The sequence below is a fragment of the Barbus barbus genome (genome assembly GCF_936440315.1).
Source record: "Barbus barbus genome assembly, chromosome: 45".
In the NCBI taxonomy this organism is placed as follows: domain Eukaryota; kingdom Metazoa; phylum Chordata; class Actinopteri; order Cypriniformes; family Cyprinidae; genus Barbus; species Barbus barbus.
This window is the reverse complement of record NC_136723.1, coordinates 13,393,243-13,415,563: the sequence shown is the minus strand read 5'-3', so window position 1 is coordinate 13,415,563 and position 22,321 is coordinate 13,393,243. Positions and strand designations below refer to the sequence as shown.

At 36.7% G+C, this 22,321-nt stretch overlaps 1 protein-coding gene across 3 annotated transcripts in view; it reads right to left on the bottom strand.

The window, feature by feature from the left end:
• The window catches only part of LOC306864231 (cell adhesion molecule 2-like), a 389,175-nt gene that overhangs the window by 143,148 nt on the left and 223,706 nt on the right, over positions 1-22,321 (bottom strand). For 2 of the 3 annotated variants that reach the window (XM_079408079.1, XM_079408081.1), the window contains exon 2: positions 1,133-1,150. The exons of the other annotated variant lie outside the window; for it this stretch is intronic. In XM_079408079.1, the coding sequence (XP_079264205.1) occupies positions 1,133-1,150 (18 nt within the window). The remainder of the gene's footprint in view (positions 1-1,132; positions 1,151-22,321) is intronic. 3 annotated transcript variants of the gene reach the window in all.

Here is a 22,321-nt window from a genome sequence, read left to right as displayed (position 1 = left end):
CTGTTATTAAGAATGATTATAGGTTTATGTTTATTTGAGGACTGCTGATGTTGCTTTGCTGCAAATTTGTTCCCTGTTGAATTTAAGCCATTTCTCGCCATGTTTTTTTTTACTGTATTTTTAATCAAATAAATGTCTTGTTGAGAATAAGAGATTCATAAATATATAAAAAAAATTCTCCACACTTTTGAACAGTTGTGAATAGCATATATCAATAAATGTAACTGGTTTACAATTTCATTTTTACACATATTTACACACACACATACAAATAACTTTTACACATTTTACTACACAATTTCTGAGACCTTACTTATTCATCTTTAGAAACTAACACAATTCTGCTTGTCAGAGCATATCAACAGCTCTGAAAAAGCCTTAATGCAAATTTGATCAATTCTAGATGTCTTCTAAAGACAAGAGCTGATTGCTTGTCATACAAAAAGAATATAAGAATATATAAGTGAAAGATACAGTCAAAAACCAAAACAAAAACAGAAAAACAGCTAAAACTGTTTAGCAGTGCCAAATGTGTCCTCTGAGACAATCCCATCCTCCAAACCACCAGCACTATCTCACTTCCTTCCCCAGAGCCTCATCCTCCAAGTCATGTTCTTCAATTACTACATGATTCGGTTCATCACAAAGGACTCATTCATCTAAATATAACTTTTGCTCTCAAAATAGGAAAACTATTTAAAAAACTAAACCAAAAAAACAACAACACAAGCTCATATGTACATTAATCACCCTGAAAATGGGATCCAGACCCAGGAAATAATCGTCCCGTATTCTGAGCGGGCTCATTAGCTGATTCTCTGATACGTCTAAACAGAGTACCGGATGATCCGTTCACGTCTCATCTCAAGGCTGTGTCAGCCGTCACACAGTCGTGAGCTTGCAGAAGCCCACACTCATCACTAGAACATTCCAATTACCCTAACAACAATCCCATCGCTAACATCGCCAACTTCCTCCAATTTGAGGCATTGTCAGATTAGCGTTTGAGTTCTTGCCTTCCTTAAATGGCATTTACAGCTTTCGTAAAACCAGCACACACACAAAACAGCCTCAGTAGATGACGTCTGATGATGTTTCAGCGGACTAAAGGAGGATTTGAAACAGTGCTTACCTGAAACGGCGATAATATCTGACCAGCCGAGCAGCACGTGAGGAGAGAGAGAGAGAGAGAGAGAGAGAGAGATGGTGATTAGACCTCAGGTAATCAATCAATGTTAAATCATTATCACTATTAGATTTAATCACCATTAAATCTAATTAACTAGCCATTAAAGGGACTTCCTCAGGTGGTCAGCATTCCTGCAATGAAAACTGTCACACAACTGCAGTGACATTACAAAAGTACATCAATTATTCTTTGACAAGAACTACTTCATTCTACGTAGAGGAAACACGTTAAAAGGAAGGCTGCTGCTAATTATTTATGGTGGAATGGATACTTAATTTATTGAAATTGAACATTATTTCTCCGGAGCAACCTTATTTATTTCTTCATAAAAATCTTAAAGGGATAGTTCACCCAAAAATGAAAATTACTCCATGATATACTCACCCTCAAGCCATCCTAGATGTATATGACTTTCTTCTTTCAACGAATAAAATCAGAGTTCTAATAAAAATATCCTAGCTCTTCCAAGCTTTATAATGACAGTGAATAGTGGTTAAGATTTTAAAGCCCAAAAAAGTGCATCCATCCATTTTAAAAATACTCCAACTGGCACCAGAAAGTTAATAAAGGCCTTCTGAAGGGAAGTGACGTATTTGCGTAAGAAAAATATCCGTTATTAAAACTTTATAAACCGTAATCTCTAGTTTTGTTTACAGCCTATTGAAATTCTCTGCCATTTTTATTACAGAAATGCACCGCTTCGCTTCAGAAGGCCTTTATTAACCCCTGGAGTTGTGTTGAGCACTTTTTATGATGGATGGATTTACTTTTTTGGGCTTCAAAATCTCGTCCCCTATTCACTGCCATTATAAAGCTTGGACGAGCCAGTACATTTTTTAATATAACTCTGTATTTATCTGAAAGAAGAAAGTCATATACACCTAGGATGGCTTGAGGGTAAGTACATCATGAGGTAATTTTCATTTTTGGGTGAACTATCCCTTTAATGTCATTCTGCATAAATGGATACATTTCTTTCCTGTTTACAAAATAACAGCTCTCCAAGTTTAGATGTTGAGAGAAATAAGCATGGAAAAATTAATGGTTGACCGCTTGTGACTATGCAGATTGCAAATTGAATTTAATGTGCTCGTTAACAGAGGTGAAGTCAATGTGTGTTTGTTTGGGTTAGGGGTAGTTTATGGTAATTATAATTAGCTGTATTTAAATTTTGAAAGCAGTGATACAGACTCATCAGAGGCAGAAAAGGTGAGTCACATGGGGTTTGGGATGATGTTTCCACTCGACACCTTATAAGTTTGTCGTAAGACAAACAGGATAGGCAGAACTTTAGAAAGAGGGATAGAACAAACAAAACAATTATGGGTCAAACTGAAACAACCACCAGGCTGTAAGATTTATTGCTTATACACACATATCTGACCACACTTACAGTCAGTTTGTGAGAGAAAGAGGAAACCATAAAAAAAAAAGCATTGACAAAAGACTAAGAATGCCGTTTGGAGGGCAGGTGGAGTGGCAAAACCAGGACTTCATCACTGGGGGAACGCGAGGGTGTTAGTAATCAGGTGGATAAGGGTGAAGAGAGTCGGACTGCTTGCCACAAAGCATCTCTGCTAAGGTTCTGTGTGACACCTGGTCTACCAAAACTTGAGCCCAAAACACAGGGTTGTGTGCCCTGACACTGCAATTACCACAGCCATGATTAAAGAACAGAGCAAAACTCACTGATGAGTGCACTGTGATGCATAATAAACATCTATTTCACTCTTTTTTTTAACGTTTACAGCACCATAAGGTTATTCAGACAATCTGACTTTATTTTGCATCTGGCACCAAGGTCCTTATTCATCCTCATATTCCAACCCAGAATCCTTTGCTGCCTTGCTGCTAAGTGGTGATAAAAGAGCTTCTGCATACACTAGACTCATTTCTGTAAGACTGACATTCTAAAGCTACCTACACACCCATCTTATTAGAATGAGTGACATTAGTTATGCTCACTTTACTGAAGTAACCACACTGTACCACAAACCCTACTAGAAGGATGTTAGCATCCTCGTTGGACATTCATAACCAATTATCTGCTTAGATATGAATAAATATGGATTCCATGGATTCCAGAAGATTAGGCAGACTTCCACGCTCAACCACACACACTAACAAAAATACATTCACATTCACACACTCTCACTTTCTTCAAACACTGGCGCAGTGATTGTTCTCTGCGCGTTCATGCTGATGGTGCACATTATGCCCACCAGGAATGAAGAAAATAAAAAAAGGGAAACATAAAAAAAGAGGAATACAAGAAGCAATGTGTGCTGGTAAAATGTGAGATATATACAAATGTGACATATTACACACGCTACTATTCAAAAGTGTGGGGGTCAGTAAAATGTTGCTTTTGTTCACTAAAGCTGCATATGTTTAATCAAAAATACATCAAAAGTAAAATTATTACAATTTAAAATAACCATGTTTTTTCCTGTGATGCAAAGCTGAATTTTCAGTAGCCTTTACTCTACAGACTTTAGTGTGGCATGATTCTTCAGAAATCATTCTAATATAACTTTTCTTATTATCAATGTTCAAAAATAAAATAAAATAAAAATAAACAAACAAATAAATAAATAAATAAAAATGGAATAATTAAGAAAATAATGCATTATTTTTTAACAATTTATTCAAACAATTCAACAGCCCATCATCAATTATTCCTTAACAAATTCTGTAGAAGTATTGTTTATTTATTTATTTAAATGATTTATAAGGTCAAAGTTGAGTTTGAACCTGCATACAAGACAGGGTACGTTCAGCACAATGGCAGTGGTGTTTAAGTCTTGCCAGATATTTCTTCCATCACTAACCATATAATCACACACTCTGAGAATAAAGGAAATGACCCATCATTTCTGTGATTGTGCTGCCATTTTCAGGCGTTAATTCCATTTCCTGTGAACTCTCAAAGCGACTGATCACACACTGAGGAAATGGCTCACAATGCCCAACAGGTGCTCTTCAGCATTACACAGCTCACAGAGATCAAGCCTCCAGAGCCAAGCAATTAAATCATGAACACGTACTCCATTTCTCAACTGGGGTCACAACCCCTTGCTTGGAAAGTGTCACGGTCAGCAGGGATAAAACGATGCTAAACGCAAATAACAAAATGCAACTAACCATATAATCGAGGATTCAAATGTGACCTGATCAACCTGTGATCTTCCCTTAACACAACGGGGGATATCAAGCCATATCAATCGCCATTCCTTTCAACCACACAAATTCTCTCCAACATTTCCTTTCTCTTTCATCCCTGGCTCCCCATCACTCCCATTGGCAGAGCCATTATATTGGGTTGGCAGCGGCACCAGCGGATTTTGGCTGGCATCAGACGTTTCATCAAGATCAGCAGTGATTCCGAGAGGGCGAGGCTAAACTGCCCATTTCCCACCATGAGCTGGCACCACAGTCAATGCAAAAGGTCTCTAACAGGCAGAACCGCCGCCAAATGGGGTCTGCTGTAGTCCAGGAACACTGACCGAGACAGAGTGAGGCTCAGTCCCACAGAACACAGCACCTGCTGACCACTGCATGGAGGCGCAGCGGGGCATTGGGTGACCTTTGAGGGTGGAGATCCATCACAGCTACAGAGTACGCAACATTGATAAATTATTTAGGAAAGAACAGTATGAATACATCAGCAGTTTTAATAATCTTATTATATATATGTAATAGGGCTGCTGGAATAGGGGTTGACAATGAAAGAGTTAACTGAATATTCTATAAGCTGCTGTGAAATATCAAAGTGGATCATCTGTGTTCCTGTCTGAGTGCTCGATGTGGCGTCTCATTGATGTTATGGTGCATCATACGAATACAAAGACAGTTCTGATATTCAAACTGACTGTATTCATGACAGTATAAGCAAATCAGCCACGGCAACTTTTCAAATACATTTTCAAGGGTTGTTTGGGAATCAAAACGATGCACAAAGATGCATGCACCACAATTTAGTCATTCGGAAATAAATAATGACTCTTGAAGCTGCAAGAAGCATAGGAGAATATTATCCGGATTGTGATAATTACTTAATTGCAGGTTTATAAATTAAAACAAATTGAGATTTCCATGTCTGTGTGCACCTTCTTTTTTTTTTGGCAATCAGAGGCGTTTCAGCTGAACGACTGCCTTAAGTGCATAGTTATGTAATCTCTCTAAATGACCCTGCATAACAATAATTAAGCAGCAATGTCATTGTTCACATTTCCCAAGGCCGAGGACACAGCAGCATGAAATACAACCACATACTACTGAAATGAGTCATGATAATAGCACTAATTAAGCTTGCATACAATGGCAAGATAACTGGAACTATCATATCCACTTCATTTCATGGGTTTAATGGCCTAGCTTTATAGAAAGTGAAATATTTGTCCTTTAAAATCATACAATGCACAAAAAACAAGAGTGGGTTCAACCACAATATACTATATCATGCCACTTAGTCGTATTATAGTACATATTTTTAAATTAAGAGAGACAAATACAGAGAGACAACATACTGTATATGGAGTAAAAATAAGTGCCCATTTGTACTGAATAGAAACTAGCAGCCCAGGTATTCAGGAAAATGACAAAACAAAAACTAGCAGCATGGATATTCAGTGAAAAAAATAAACAAAACGAAACGAAAAAAAAACTAAAGAAAAACTAATTGCAAGATAACCGGAACTATCATTTTAACTTCATTTCATGGTTTTAATAACCTAGCAAAAATCTAGCAGCTTGGATATTAATGGATAAAACAAAGAAAATAAATTAAAATAAACTAAACTAAACAAAAAACAAAACAAATCACAAGATAACTGGAACTTTCATTTTCACATCAATTTGGTTACAGGAAGTTAAAGATAGAAACTAGCAGCCCAGTTCTTCAGGGAAAAAAAACAAACAGACAAAACAAAACAAAAGAAAAAGCAAAAGCATCCTGATATATCTGTGCTAAATACATAAAGATCACACAAGTGCTGTTTGAATGTTGTTGCGCTACAGCAGAAGACGGATGTTTTGCTAATGCATCCTGGTCACAAAAAGTTTTCTTAATAGTGTGGTTGTCCCTGCACTTTCAGAATCTGATAAATACACCTTCCACAGTCATTACAAACCTCAATGGGTCAAACTGTATTTATGATGAGCCCGCATTCCACATACTGATAACAAATCCCACATAAAAATGATTAATCAAAATGTCTAAGCTGCCAACCATAAACAAACCAATTGTTCACATCAAAGCACCAGACTGATGTTCTCGTCTTATCGTGGCAAAAAATGATTTTGCTAAAGCCGAAGAGTTGAGCCACATAATTGATTTGCTTCTTTCTGCCATCTTTCCATTTGCAACAGAAACATAATGGGTTTTGTGAACAACATGGCAAATGGGGAATTACATAAAAGTTACTGAACGACAAACAAACGGACTAGCAAGCAGAAGAAATCTCTTTATTTATTAAAAGATTAGAGGAGCTGAAAAAAGCAGAGGGGATCCAGATTTATGTTCTGTTTTCAATATCTAAACCGCATTAAACACAAACACACTTTGATTTCGGCAGCTTTAATAGCTTGTGGGGAAACAGGTCTTGCGTGTTCAAACAAGCTTTGTTTAATTGTATTGACTTATGCGCTACTTTTCTATTAAGGGTGTCTCATCTTTGTATTCTATTAGTGCTGCGCGGTTGTGCTGGGTCGGGGCGGAGGATATTACTTTTCAGGCCGCATCGAGCAAGACATGCCACATTAGTAGCAATCAAAACAACATTTCCACGAGATGTGTGGCGACGATGCCTCAGACTCTGTGGATAAATCCACAGTTACATAAGAGCAATAGTGTTAAGCTAAACAAACAGAGACCCGGATGAACTCACTAATCACACTACTGGCTGATGCCAGAAGAGACAAGAGCAAGAGAAACTCAAGCTGTTCAAGTTTTGGATGTTTTTTTTTTAACATGCTTTTGTAGACTGGGCCTGTATGTTTCTGTAGTTTCAACTTCAGGACACTTTTTTACAGTCAGTTTAGATCAGCACCTGATTCACTGGTGTCCCTGTAGTCCCTGTTTTTCAATCACACTTTTATGTTTATAATATCATTTTTGTAATAAATAAATAAATAAATGAAAAAGGGTATGGAACAGTAGCATAAACTAACATTTTAACATTTTACAACATTTTATTATCAATCTTGTTTTTTTTTATTAAGTAAAAATTAATTAATTACAATGTTGGAAAAGAAAGAAAGAAAGAAAGAAAGAAATCCATTACCAATAAAGGTAACACTTTAGAATAGGGAACACTTATTCACTATTAACTATGACTTTTCCCTCAATAAATTCCTAATTTGCTGCTTATTAATAGTTAGTAAGGTAGTTGTTAAGTTTAGGTATTGGGTAGGATTAGGGATGTAGAATAAGGTCATGTAGAATAAGGCATTAATATGTGCTTAATTACTACTAATAAATGGCTAATATTCTAGTAATATGCATGCTAATAAGCAACTAGTTAAGAGACCCTAAAATAAAGTGTTACCCAAATCAAATTAGTTTTTACCCCCTTTCTACTTAAATTTCTATTCAAAATCCTGAAAAATTAAATGGATGAATGAATGAATGAAGTCAATATTGATAATAAAACGTTTCTTGAGCACCAAATCAGCATATTATAATGATTTCTGAAGGATCATGTGACACTGAAGACTGGAGTAATGATGCTGAAAATTAATCTTTGCGTCACAGGAATAAATTAGGCGTACATTTTAAAATACATTAAAACAGGAAGTCGTTATTTTAAATTTCACAATATTACTGTATTTGTAACCAAATAAATACATCTTTGGTGACCATAAGAAACTTTTTTTTTTTATCTTATCGGCCCTAACCCTTTGAATGGTAATGTTTGAATTTTATAATGTTTATAAAAACTAAACAGAAGTTAACTCAGAACCATATCTGTGCCATTTTTTTTCCCCCCAGTCTTCCAAAACTTAGTTGCTCTCCAGTGTGCCAACTAAAAATGCCAAACAATGTCCACACAAATCCAATGAAATAACATAAACATTGTACTGGAATTCAGTGATTAAATTACTGCATTCATTTTTTACTTATTAATAAAGCATGCACCTGTGTGTGTGGTCATATGTGCATGTTTATGAACATGTTCCCAGACTCAACACCACACACAGGCAGTGAGGAGAGGTTCCAGGGGAACAGACGGACAGGGCAGAGGAGACCTATTTGCTGGGCCGCTGCCAGGTTCACCCACCGCTGGGACACATGGAGCATTTACTCTGACGGGGCTCCATCCTTTGATACCACCATGTACTTTTTCCATGATCTGAGGGTTTGCATATGTCAAAAAGGAATCAATGTGGACATTCGAGCCACATGACACCTGCTCCAATTTGCCAGTGCTGGCAGGTAAAGCCGTTCTCAGCTGGGGCTTTCTGCACTGAGAGGCTCGTGGCCACGTTAATGTCTTCATATTGTTCCTGCGCCGATTAATTACACTGACACTATAAGACAAAGCCCCAGACCAGAGACATCTAAACTTTGCAATTGCCAAATCTAAATGAGTTTATGAAATACCAAATGCCAGAATGGCAATGGTTTTCTCTTTCCTTTCAGAAAAGGCCCTCAGCTCCATCATTTTCTCAAACAGCAAGGCCCTTCTCTCTCTCTCTCTCTCTCTCTTTTTCTCTGGTCTGTCCTTGAGGGAAGGAAATTAGCCACAATGATTTACTCCTGTCATGTCTCCAGGGCTATTCTGCTTCTAATGGACTCATTTACCTTGCTTTAATCACATATTCACAGTTTGGTCTCCTCAGTCCCTTGGCGCACTACAACGTCTATTGCTTTGATGTCCTCTAGTCTGAGAATGGTGGGTTATGACGGTCCCTCTCCCACTGAGAGCAGAAGTCATCTGCATGAGCTCATATAAATATTCTTAATTAAAATGAAGAGGATACTGGCTACGTTATATATTAGCTCATCGTTTGCCTCTGCTTGTTCAAAGTCAATTCAAATAAGACAAAATGAATAGCTGACGTGCAACTAGTCAATGAGCTTTTTGTTATCTCAATATAGAGATAGAAATTGTTGAAAGTGTCTTATGATTATCAGGCCTGCATTTATTTGCTCAAAACACAGTAATGTTGTGAAATATTCTTACAATTTAAAATAACCATTTTCTAATTTAAGATATATTAACATGCAATTTATTCCTGCGATGCAAAGTTGAATTTTCAGCATCATTAACCCAGTCTTCAGTGTCACGTGATTATTCAGAAATCACTCTAATTTACTGATTTATTGCTTAAGAAACATTTATTATCAATGTTGATGATTCTTTGAATAGAAAGTTAAAAAGAACAGCATGGTCTTGGCAAAAAACCCCAAAAACTTCCCAAATCTTTGATGAGGAAAAATATATAATCAATTTTTTAATGTTTTAATCCCTTTTTACTGTCACTAATTTGTTTTAAACAGTCCTGCTGTTTCAAATGAATTTTTAAAAGTACAAATATTCCATTTAGCCTCTGAATATAAGTTCACAAAACTGCATGCATAATAATGATAAAAGAATTATCAAAATGTAATTTAATGTGCTTTTAGATGACATATTGCACAGTACTCGCCTCAACATTATTCTGTGAAAAACGGTCTGATCAAGGCTGAGCTACTTCTCTTGATGGCTGACTTATTCTGAACTCACATTTCAGCTTATGAAACAGAAGAAAAAGTACACCGTGGATGAGCGATGTTGATTGGGCATAATTCTGAAATAAAGCTACACGCACAGGAGGAATCAACTTTAATGTAGCAAAAAAGCTCTGTGAGAATCACAACCGAATAGTGTCTGCCTCTGACCTTTTTATGAAGCGGTAGGCTAGGATGCATCAAGGAAAATCGTTGTTTATGTCTCCTCACAACACAGTCGTTTTGGTAGCCGATAGCATTCACATGTTAGACATCAACATGATGGCTGAATAGAGGCATGAAGGAATTTTCTAAAGGATCCCAGTTAAGCAGAGGATCACTGCTAAGCCAGAACAGCTTGTCAGCGCTGGGCTGTATTTATACTCTTTCTGGAACCTCTATGAAGATGTCTGACTGCATTTCTCTCTTGTCTGGATTTTTTTTTTTTTTTTTTGTGGGAGATGTTTGATTTCCTCTAAAATAATGGTGTGCGGTTAGCTGTTTTCTTGTTCTACTCTGATGACCGTTCTTATTAACCAGTGAAATCATTGACTGTCTGCCAAGGATAACCTATGGATGTGATGGAGTGAAAAGAAAGGAAGGAATGACAGACAGAAAGAAGGAAACAAGGAAAGAAGGATGGAAATAATCATTTGTATTGTACAGACAAGGACTGAAGAAAGAAAGAAAGAAAGAAAGAAAGAAAGAAAGAAAGAAAGAAAGAAAGAAAGAAAGAAATGTGTGTAGACAGGAAGGAGGTAAGAATGAAAATACTGTAATAATTTCCATTGTACAGTGAACAAGTATGCAGGACAGAAGGAAAGCCATGTGAACAGAATTTGTCAATTTGAAATATTCTTGTTCTGATGTTCCCTTGATGTATGTTACAATGAAGCAAACCTTCATTCAAACGTATTTTAGTACAATAGAGGGTACTGCAAATGTGCTTCTCTCTTCAGAATCAAGTTACTCCATTTATCCATTACAAATGTTCTTGGGAGAACGTCAGCAACATAAACACCATATGGAACAGTGTGCTTACAAATCCAGCATGTCATCAAACACTCTACAGCCTTAGCCAATCAGCAAAATGAATGTGATTCGCATCGTCATTTTCTCTGTATTACACTGAATGTTTCACAAACACAGTGTGAGATGTTTTTAAGTCTTTTATCCATCATTTTAAGCTGACTGCAAACGCTACAGCGTCTGTCATGTTCCTTCTGATAAAACAACAAACATTTTAGACTTTGTATTCAGAACAGCCCCATTTTTACAGTACTTCTGGAATTCTGGAATATAGTCAACAAGAGAAAATAAGTTGATTTTATAAAAATGACCCCATTCAAAAGGTTACATTTATTAATACTGTGTTATTGCCTGGATGATCCACAGCTGTTTTATTATTTATGTATTGTTTGTTTGTTGTTGTTTTGTTTTGTTTTGTGATTAGTTGTTCACATACTGTAGTACAGCACCACATTAAGAATATAAGGCTGTCTTAGATTTTTTTTTTTCTGAGATTTTTTCTTTTAAATGTGTATTTTAGGTTCAGTAATTTAACTTTTCATTTGAATGTTTCATTTTTTTTTCGCCTCTTTTGATTTCTTAAAAGAATTTATTTGAACATAATTCTTGTGCACTTTTTCCCTCTGATGCTGTGAAAAACAGACTTCTAGGTGTATTAAAAGTCCTTTTGCATTGCATTTAAATCCGAAAAAGCAAAAGAAAAAGCTGTCTTTTGCCTTGAAAATCAAACTGCTGTATCTGCCTTCACACTAAGATAAACCAAGAGCACGCTGTGGAAAATGACTTCCCAGCATCCTCTTACAAGCCACCTACTGATATCTCATATGCTTTTTCTTTTTTTTCTTTTTTTCTTACGAAGAGCCACTCAGCTTTTCCCACCCCTCATAAATCATTGAATAAGCATTTTAACATGCCAGGCAAGATCTGGTCACTGCAATGAACAGAGATCTTACAGGACCCGCAATTGCCCACTCTGCACTTAAACCATAGTATTTGGACTTGGCAAGAACTACTGGAAAATTTCAGCTCTATGTGGTTTTGGGTTGTTTTATATCAGTGGTGCAACTGCAGTGCCCCTAATTACAGTGTCTTGAATTCACATGTTTCTCCAACCAATATAATCACATAGTACAGCTTAAGCTTTGGACAAATAAACAATTATGAGAAGAACGTCCCTTGACAAAAGCAAACCAGAGTTTGGGGAAGCTTGTATCGTTCAATGAGAAGAACTAATGTGAAATAGGGTGCCAGTGCTGATTTCAGCCTTGGGATTTGCTTCTCAGCCTCTTTGTTTGATTATGTGAAGTAGAGAAAATTTGCGTCCAAAGCAGAAACCATCAGCTCTTGCTTTCAACCAAACCACATTTCACTTCTCACACCAAAGCGAAGTTCTGTGGTTTATGCAGGATGTGAGTCACGGCGTGTGATAAACAAAACAAAGCCGAAGCCACAACTCGAAACAACAAATCACGTTTTGTGAATATGCAGTGGGTGTCTTTTGAGGAATTGTCCAAAATGCTAATTGCATAGCAGCCCTTTGCCGTTTTGCACTGCTTTTAGTTACGGTATATGTTTTGGCAGTTTTAGCATCTCATAAAGGGCACCATATAAGGAGCAGGGCAAGAAATTGTTACAAACGGTGCAATGCCAGCTTTCCAGGAGAACACTTTACATGTTCATTATCTTTATATATGTACTGAACAAAATCATTAACACCTCAACGTACCTAGCCTTGTCTTAATCCAGTAACTTGATGGCAAGAAAATAATAGCACTATAGAAGAGTTTTAATATACGACTAATTAGTTCATAAGTCACATTTTAAGATCTCTTCAAATCTCCTCAAAATAAGAGGCAAGATGCTGCGCTTCCTAGGAGGTTGATTTTCTTAATTTCTGGGTGGTTTAGGACTGGAGCTAATTTTAGTCCATAAATACAGAGAGAGAGAGAGAAGTCATAGATTTACTGTATGATTACTCCTTTTATTTATTTTTAAATTTTTTCTTAAGACTTCTATATTAATTATTAAACCAAATGTGTATATACCTGATGTTGTGATTTTACAGACTTTATTAATGTGACCTATACTATAGACAGCACTCAACAAACAGATTTAATTCCAATATGAAATATTCTGAAATTCCAATATGAATCTATCCAGGATCTGCCTGGATAGATTAAATGAATCAGCCTGCCTACCCGAAGACTAGCATCATTAAAAGAGACATCTATAATGTCTATCTGGCTCTGCTTCAAAAGCCACAGTCAGATATTTGTGAGGAAAAGCAAAGACCTCTTCCTGATGTCTTCTTTAACCCAGCATCACAGAGTTGTGTTCACAGGCAGGCACCCTGCGTGACGGAGTCAGAAATAGATCATGTGAAAGATGATTAAACATGGATTAGCTGCAGTGGCACGCTGGACTGCTTCATACCTCACACTGAGAAGATGAGAGGAGTGAGGCAGAGAGAGAGAGAGAGAGAAGCTTGGTCAATAGAAAATAAATAAATTAAAATCACAGCTCGGTCAAAGGAAGACTAAGAGGCAGTTTCAGATAACTGCATAACTGCTCCCCGTTTCTGTTAGACGAATGTAAGCTGATGATTAACAGCCGAATTGTCTCTTTGTTAGCATGAGAAACAATCAGCATATCTGAGCAGTAAATCAGCAGATGACAGCTCGAATTCAGCCTGAGGGACATCAGAGGGAAGAAGGAGACATAACCTAATGATTCTCTGTGTCATACAGCACTGCTGCTGAGAAGAGTTTTACAAATTTGTGAAATGTGTCTAAAAAAAAACAAAAAAACAGTTTCCACTGGGTGATCGATCACCAGTCATAATGTGCAAATAAATAAATTATTTTGTCCCTTTTATTTTTTTGGTTTTAATGAAACTGTTCACCCAAAATTTTTACCAAAATTTGGCATCAAACCTGTAGATGAGTTTCAAGAAATTTAGCATAACTTGCTCACCGATGCATCTTCTGCAGTGAATGGGTCCCATCAGAATGAGAGTGCGAACAGCTGATAAAAACATCACAATAATCCACACGATTCCAGACCATCAATTAACGTCTTGTAAAACTAACAGCTGCATATTTGTAATAACCAAATCAATCCAGACATGTTTAATTTCAAATAAGTGCTTCCTGATTCGGGAGAGAAATATGCACAGATCAAGAAATGGTGGATGGTGAATTTTGAAGTGGGAGGGCAAGATGGGATGTTTTTTTTTTTTTTTTTTTTTTCACTAAAGAAAGCATTATTATGGATGATGGATTCATATTCTGTCCAGAAACCACAGTTAAAAAGCTAAAATGCCTAAATGATACAATTTTTTTCTTTGTTTTACAGACAAGCAGATTTGCCACTTCATACGACATTAATTGATGGAGGGATTTGGATTACTTGTGGATTATTGTATTGTTTTTATCAGATGTTTGGACTCTTATTCTGATGGCACCCATTCATTAGGATCCATTAGTGAGCAAGTTATTTAATGCTTAATTTCTCCAAATATGTCCTGATAAATAAACAAACTCATCTACATCTTGAATGGCCTGAGGGTGAATACATTTACAGTGAATTTTCATGTATGGTTTAACATTTCCTTTAAAGCAGCACATATCTAACAAAGCTCGCTTGTGGTAGCACAAAGGATGATTGACACTTGAAAAGTCAGTCCTTCGCTGTTGTCATCCATGTTTATACCACAAATGTGATGCAATCACATATGTTTCTGAGTACCTCTCAATATGGTTTGAGTGTTCGCATCAATTGTTGTCCTCGTCTCATAGATCTTCACACCAGATGTAAACATCAAGCTCAAAAGAGAAGAGAAGAACCTCCTTTGGATAAATCTGAAATCCTGTCAACTTTCTCAAGGAAAAAGTGAGATCCAATCTGTCTTCCCTCAGAGGAGTCAAGTCACCTTTATTTATATAGCGCTTTTAACAATGTAAATTGTGTCAAAGCAACTGTACAATATCAAAAAAGGAAAATAGTGTGTCAATAATGTAAAATGAAAAGATTAAAAACAGATTTTCAGTTAAAGGCATTTCATTATTGAATTCAGTGATGTCATCATCCAGCTCAGTTCAGCTTAAATAGTGTCTTTGCAATCAGGTCGACAATATCGCTGGAAATGAAGTGTCCCCAACCAAGCAAGCCAGAGGCGACAGCGGAAAGGAACCAAAACTGCATCAGTGACAGAATGGAGAAAAAAACCTTGGGAGAAACCAGGCTCAGTCAGGGGGCCAGTTCTCCTCTGGCCAAACGAACCAGCAGTTCAATTCCAACTGCAGCAAAGTCAGATGGTAAGGGCTCAACTGGTTCCAGTGGTCTTTTCCCGGTGGCTGTCTAAGTGGCGGTGTCCTCACTGGGGATCTGTCTCTGGCGCTCATCTAGGTGTCCTGGTCTCCGCTGACGTTCAGGGCTGTAGAGGTTGTCTCTGGGTGCTGTTCCACCATCTGATCTGGTGACTGCAGTGACCATCTGGGCTGGATACGAACCGGATCGGGTGGCTACGGTGACTAGGGATATGTCCCTGGGGCTCATCCAGGTGTCTGGCCTCCACCAACGATCAGATACATTATCTCCCGGCACCGATCCACCATCTGATCCGGACACGGACTGAGAAACAGAATAGAAACAGACTAATATTAGCGTAGATGCCATTCTTCTTATGATGTAACGAGTACATCATGTGTTATGGGGAGTGTTCCCGGTTTCGGTTGATCTAATTAATGCAGCCTAACAATCCTTTAACGGATTTGAATAATAGAAGTGTATTAGTGTGTTATGTGTAAGCCAGGTTAAAGAAATGTGTCTTTAATCTAGATTTAAACTGACAAGAGTGTGTCTGCCTCCCGAACAGTATTAGGTAGATTGTTCCAGAGTTTGGGTGCTAAATAGGAAAAGGATCTGCCGCCCGCAGTCGATTTTGATATTCTAGGTATTATCAAATGGCCAGAGTTTTGAGAACGCAGCAGACGTGGAGGACATTAATGTGATAAGAGCTCGCTCAAGTACTGAGGAGCTAAGCCATTCAGGGCTTTATAAGTAATTAACAAGATTTTAAAATCTATACGATGCTTGATAGGGAGCCAATGCAGTGTTGACAGAACCAGGCTAATATATAACCTGGCAGGAGAGTCTAACTGTCATTTTGACATGATCAAAAATGCTGATACAGCAGGACTGTAGCTACTAAGAAAAGATAAATCGCAAATCTGTCAATCAAAAGTATTTCTAGGTCCTGTGGAAGGTAAAAAAATAAATAAATGCTAATTAGGTATTCAACAGATGATCCTTTCCAGCTTCTAAACTGAAGTAAAACTGAAGGCTTTTCATTGGACTGCTCTCAAGCTCTGGCTGTAGTGCAAGTCAACAACAACCTAATCATTGGTTTTTACAGCAAATAATAGCTGTACTGCACTTGTATATTTATATCATAGTAAATGCAAGCAACTAAAAACTAAATAGATATTTTTAATCTTAAAATAAAAAAAATAAATAAAACTATAATAAAATGTGTAGTTATGATGGGTGTGTAATTGCAGGAATTAATGCGAGATTAGAGTGTTTTAACTCAGCAAGGGTGTGAATAGGACAAACCTTTCGCTTCCTCCTTGCTGATGCCTCTCTGCATGGAGTGCCATTATCTCCATTAAGAGCATTAAGCACTGAGCTGGAGCATAGTCACCCATATGCATAGATTCTCACTTCATAACACTCACACATGCATATGAGTAGTCCAGGAGAAATAATACAGCAGAAATATTCAAAATATTCATACATGGATATATGCAAACAAACTACCATTTGCATATATATGCATATAATTTTTGTGGCATGCATAAATACACTACCTTTTGAAAATTTGGTATACAATATTTGGGATATAATAGTTACCTCCCATACAAGTGTTATGAAACGCTCTTGATATAGGCTATTAGAGTTTTTAATCTCAGCTACTGAACTGTAGTTCCTTCACAGTGATTGTTGGCCTCTCTATGGCTTGTTCGAACGGCGTTCTGAAGGACGACCTTGTCTGGGAGATTAGATAGAGCTTCCAGTTCTTGATAATTGAACCAACAGAGCCCACTGGGAGTTGAATCTCTCATGCTGTACTTGCTTGTTTACTTAATCTCTGATTTATCTGGAATGCTCTTTCTTTTTCATTTTCACAGCTATCTTTAAATTTCCCATCTTGAATAATAATGCTCTAACCATGGAATTTTACTGAGAAAATGAAAGTTACTTTAATGATTCACAGGTATAGTAGATGCTAATTGTTAGGCAATTGGGGCATCCTTTGTGTGTAAAGCTCCTACAAGGGACTGAATATTTATGCCAACAGAAATTTTTATTTATTTATTCAGAATATCTGAAGAAAAAAAAAATGTTAATGAGTTTCAATGATTACAAAAAAATAAATAAAAATACAACAAGAAATCTGAATGTTTTTTAAATATCTGAAAGAAGATATTTTGAACAATGTTGGTAACCATACGGTTGCTGGCAGACATGGACTTCCATATTATTTTTTTGGTTGGTTAAGCTATGAAACAATAAATAATCACAGAATTTTAATTTTTGTGTGAACTATTCCTTTAACCCTTGTGCGACCTTATGGACATTTTTGTCCATTTCAGTTTTGTTTTTTGTTATAAGTGTGCCTGTGTTAATGCCAACTGCATAAATTTTGGCTCAGGTGTTTATTTTTATTGGAATTTTAATATTTCACCCTCATTTCCTTCAAAAAATCAATTTACCCTCCGTACAAAAAATACTCCCACTCAGGACCTGAAGGACAAAAATGTCCCCATTGAAACCCATTAAAACTGCTATTTTTAATCGCAGTGCCGTTTAACTGTAAAATTATGCAATTTTTGTTAACAGGCTTTCATTCTGTTGGCAAGGCTTCAAAATTATTTTTTTTTACAATTCTTTACCAGATGGTGCCATTTTTATCAGGTTTGGTCTATAAAGGGTCTATAAAAGCAAATACTCGCTTTATTCCTGTTTTCTGCTTCTGCGTATTATAGAGCCAATTGGATAAATAATGCAGCTATAATTGTGTAGGTGTGTTGGTATAGATGTCAGAGTGTGGTTTGTATGTGTGTCATAAAAGAAAATTGAGTGTGTGCTTGTAATATTTGGGAAAGAAAAACTCTACTGTAAATCACAAATCCAAGCACTGTGTGCACCAGCAGAGTTTTGCTGGCATCTAATGGGGAAAATTTGGTACTGCGTCCAAACAAAATCTTACTGAGAGCTAATTTTTTGAGATATCAACCTCAAATTTGGAACACAGCTTGCTTAGATTTATGGCTTTGATTTTCTAGCAGGTTTAGAGTTCATATAAAATAAATAACAAAATATTGTTCATAAATTATTTTCATAAACTTAAACCTGTATAACTTTTTCTTTGTTTCACTTTTTAAACTTTTTTTACTTCAACAATAATCTGCCATGGGTCTTCTTTAAAATGAGACCAAGTCTCTGCTCCCAGGCTTCCAATTTTTATGACCGTTTTGTTGACATAGACATTTTTGTGTGACCTTTGACCTAAGTGTAACTTTTTTTTTATTGATGCACAAGGGTTAAGATATCTTAAATATACAACGCCTGTGGTGGAGGTCATAAAAACACGTTGTGAGGACATTAAGATGAAAAATAAATAAATAAATAAACATAATAATAATTCTTCTAGACCAGATCGTGACTAAAACAAGAAAATGTCTTTCTCTCTCTCTCAGACACAGATGCCTGTATGCTGTCATGATGTAAACATGTTAACTTCTTCACCGTCTAAATCGACTGCGCACTTGCACTCATGAAATATAAATTATTTTCTATTTCCAAAGTCACAGAGTTCGGATGTTTATCAATAATACATCTGTCTGTCTCTCTTCCTCTGCGCGCTCACAGATGTAACACTTGAGACGCTGTGAGAGCAGACAGGTCAGGGGTTCACTTCTCCAACCCTTTTCATTTTTACTTCTATATTGAGCTGTGTTCTTCAGGAAGAAACTGGATCACATTGCCCACTCTCCAGCTCTCTGCCTCTCTTAGAGTTACACCCACTTACACAGAATACGAGCAAGGTTTTCGGCACAGACAGTTTGCAGGGCTCTTTCATGTGCTCACACCGGCGGTGTGAATGCCAAGACCTGCAGCACTCCTCAGAAAAAAAATAAAATAAATACATACACACACACACACACACACACACATATATATACACATATATATACACATATACATATACATATATATATATATATATATATATATATATATATATATATATATATATATATACATACATACATACATATATATATACATATATATATATATATGTGTATGTATGTATGTATGTATATATATATATTTAATACATACATATTTAGTACCTTAGTGGCAGAGAAGTGGTGACTAACCATAGTATTGTAACTGCTGCCAATACAACCATTTTTACCCACACACACTCAAATGATTCTCACTGCACCATGACCAAACTAAATAATATAAACTGGTTGTTTTATTTTTATTACGTAATGAGTTTAACAATTGGTTTCCACAAACATTTATTCAATAAAATTTATTAAAAAACTATTAATACTATAATATAAATAATGATAACTTATAAGCAAGTCAGCAAGGTGTCATACATTACAAACTGTCAAGATAACAGATAATAACTAAATGGATAATAATAATCAGAATTTTATTATTATTAATATTATTATACCTAAATTTCAAAATAGCACAAGTCAAAACTTCTATGAAATTAACAAGTACAATAACAATTGATGATGATGATGATGATGATGACAACGATATAAATATACAATTTATGTACAATTCATACAAAAGTGAAAAAGGGAATTATACAATAAAAACATTATTATTATTATTACTAATGATAATAATAATAATAATAGTTGGCTAGTTAAAGGGGTCATATGATGCTTTTATAAAGATCATTATTCGGTGTGTTTGGTGTAACAGAATATGTTGACATGCTTTAATGTTCAAAAAACACATTGTTTTTTTAAATACTGTACATTATTGTAGTTCCTCTATGCCCCGCCTCTCTCAAACGCATCACTTTCTACTAAGCCCCTCATTCCAACAAGTGCAGTCTGCTCTGATTGGCCAGCTGACACAGTGCATTGTGATTGGCCGTACACCACAAGCACACGTCGGAAATGTCACACCCCTTACCATAATCGCGAGCTTCAGCTTTCAAAGTAAATATAAAGACAGTTAATAATGTCCTTAGTTTTACCATCAGTTCAAGCCCGAGAGGGGAACAGATTCACGTGACAGACACAGTGATGATGCTCGTATGTATTTGAAAAAACTAATAACAGAACACACAGTCGCTGTATGAAGAGCCAGATTGTCGTAGCAAAGTCAGAATTGACTCTTTTTTTTTTTTTAGAAATAGCCTTCGTGCACAGCCAGCCTTGTACTCTCCTAGGTTCACAAAACAGTCATCCATAAAATGCGTTGCACAAATTCGAACATTTGGGTTGTGCTGTTCTGTTGTAAACAAATTTAACCAATGATTCCTAATTGCATCTACTTTCAGAAGGCCAAATAAAGTGGTTTTGCTTTTGCATAGAAACACACAGCGTCTCCCTGACATGGCTGTATCAACACTACTGCGGTTACTGAAACCACGTCTTCTTTCTTTGCGTGAACATTTGGGCGGCATTACGCAAATATTTCCACATCGTGACGTAGACATGTGGGGGCGTGTTTTAATGAGGCATTTTAGCCCGGTCTGAATCAGCCCTCTCTTTTAGATAAAATAAATAAACAAAAAACCTTTTGTGGTAGACTTTGAGCTTTGTAAATCTGCAGATCGTATACATGCACAAACAGCTACATAACACACTAAAGAAAAGGAAAACAAGAAATCACATCATATGACCCCTTTAAATGAAAGGGATAATGATAGAGAGTACAGGAAGAGGTGCATAGCGTCACTGCATAGCATGTTGGAGCACATGCACTACAAAGCAGGTTACGGCCACAAATGTTTAAACAGAAAAACAGAAGCACAAAACATTTATCAAATAGTTCTGAAAATAGTGTTCAGAAGTTATTTGTGAGAGGCCAGAACTGCACACAGGAGATCAGATTCACTTTCACCCCGCACCTCACGGTCTAGCGTGGCAGAGAATACTAACAAATGTTTCTCAATCCAGTTCTTTCCTCTCGCTCTGTCGATAAAGGTGTGTTAGAAAGAACACAGAGTTGCCACTGGCTGAATTACATTATTGACTTGACGTGGCAGTGCAAAATGTCCGAGCAGTGAGCACCGCTGCTGTTTGCCAATGATCAGAGCTCTGTTCTGTGTGAATCAAACAGCTATTGATTAGTCTATTTATATTTCTTGTGCTCGTCTCACCTTCAGCCCCTTTCCCAGCAACAGACGAGGCGGATCCTGCCACGACAAGCACGCGGATGTTTAGTAGATAATCACTGTGCAATCACAACATTCCAGTCCGAGGTAAATACCAGAAATCAGAACGCCGACGCGAGACCAAAGTCTTATCTACGTCGCCTTATTATCTCCGTCAGCTCAGTTAATGACTAAATTAGCCCAGCTATGCACCCAGAGTGAAGGCCCGCTGTAAGGCTCACGTTCGTCTCCCTCGAGACTCCACTGTAGATCTTATTTTCTTCTAATGAAGATGTGATTCTGGTACTTGGCTGAAGGCTGGTGCGTGGAGACCGGGCTGATCCACTTACTGAGCGCTGCCCAATGTATATCAGATAATCTGCAGCTCTGCGCTAACCGCAAATGAGCCTATTCCAACATCTGGGTCCCACTGGGAGACTAACTTATTAGTGTCTGCCGAGTGCTAGTTCCAAGCAGGCTACATGCAATCAGCCTCATGAGGACCCAGTGTGTAAGACCTTAAGAGGAGATTACAATAACTTCTGTAGAACACAGTGTCACGTTTGCTGAAATAAAGTGTTCAAAAGTGTATTATATAGTTTTAAAATAAAACAAAGGGTTAAATATTTTTTTCTTACAAATATATATTTTTAATTTACAACTTTTAAAGTAAATAGTGCATGAATGACTAGAATTTGGCAAATGGCCTGAAACAAAAGCCTTTTTAAAATGTGTGTATATATATTACATTAATTAAATAAAAGACAACGTTTTAAGTATGTGTGTTTATTTCACAATTTGAAATTATTTACAGCTACAATTATTATTATTATTATTTATTTAGGGGTGTCCCCGACTAAGGATTTTCATAATCGAATTTCGACTCAAGTCAGACATTGGACAGTCATAATTATTGAAGTTAAAGGGATACTCCACCCCAAAATGAAAATTTTTGTCAATATTC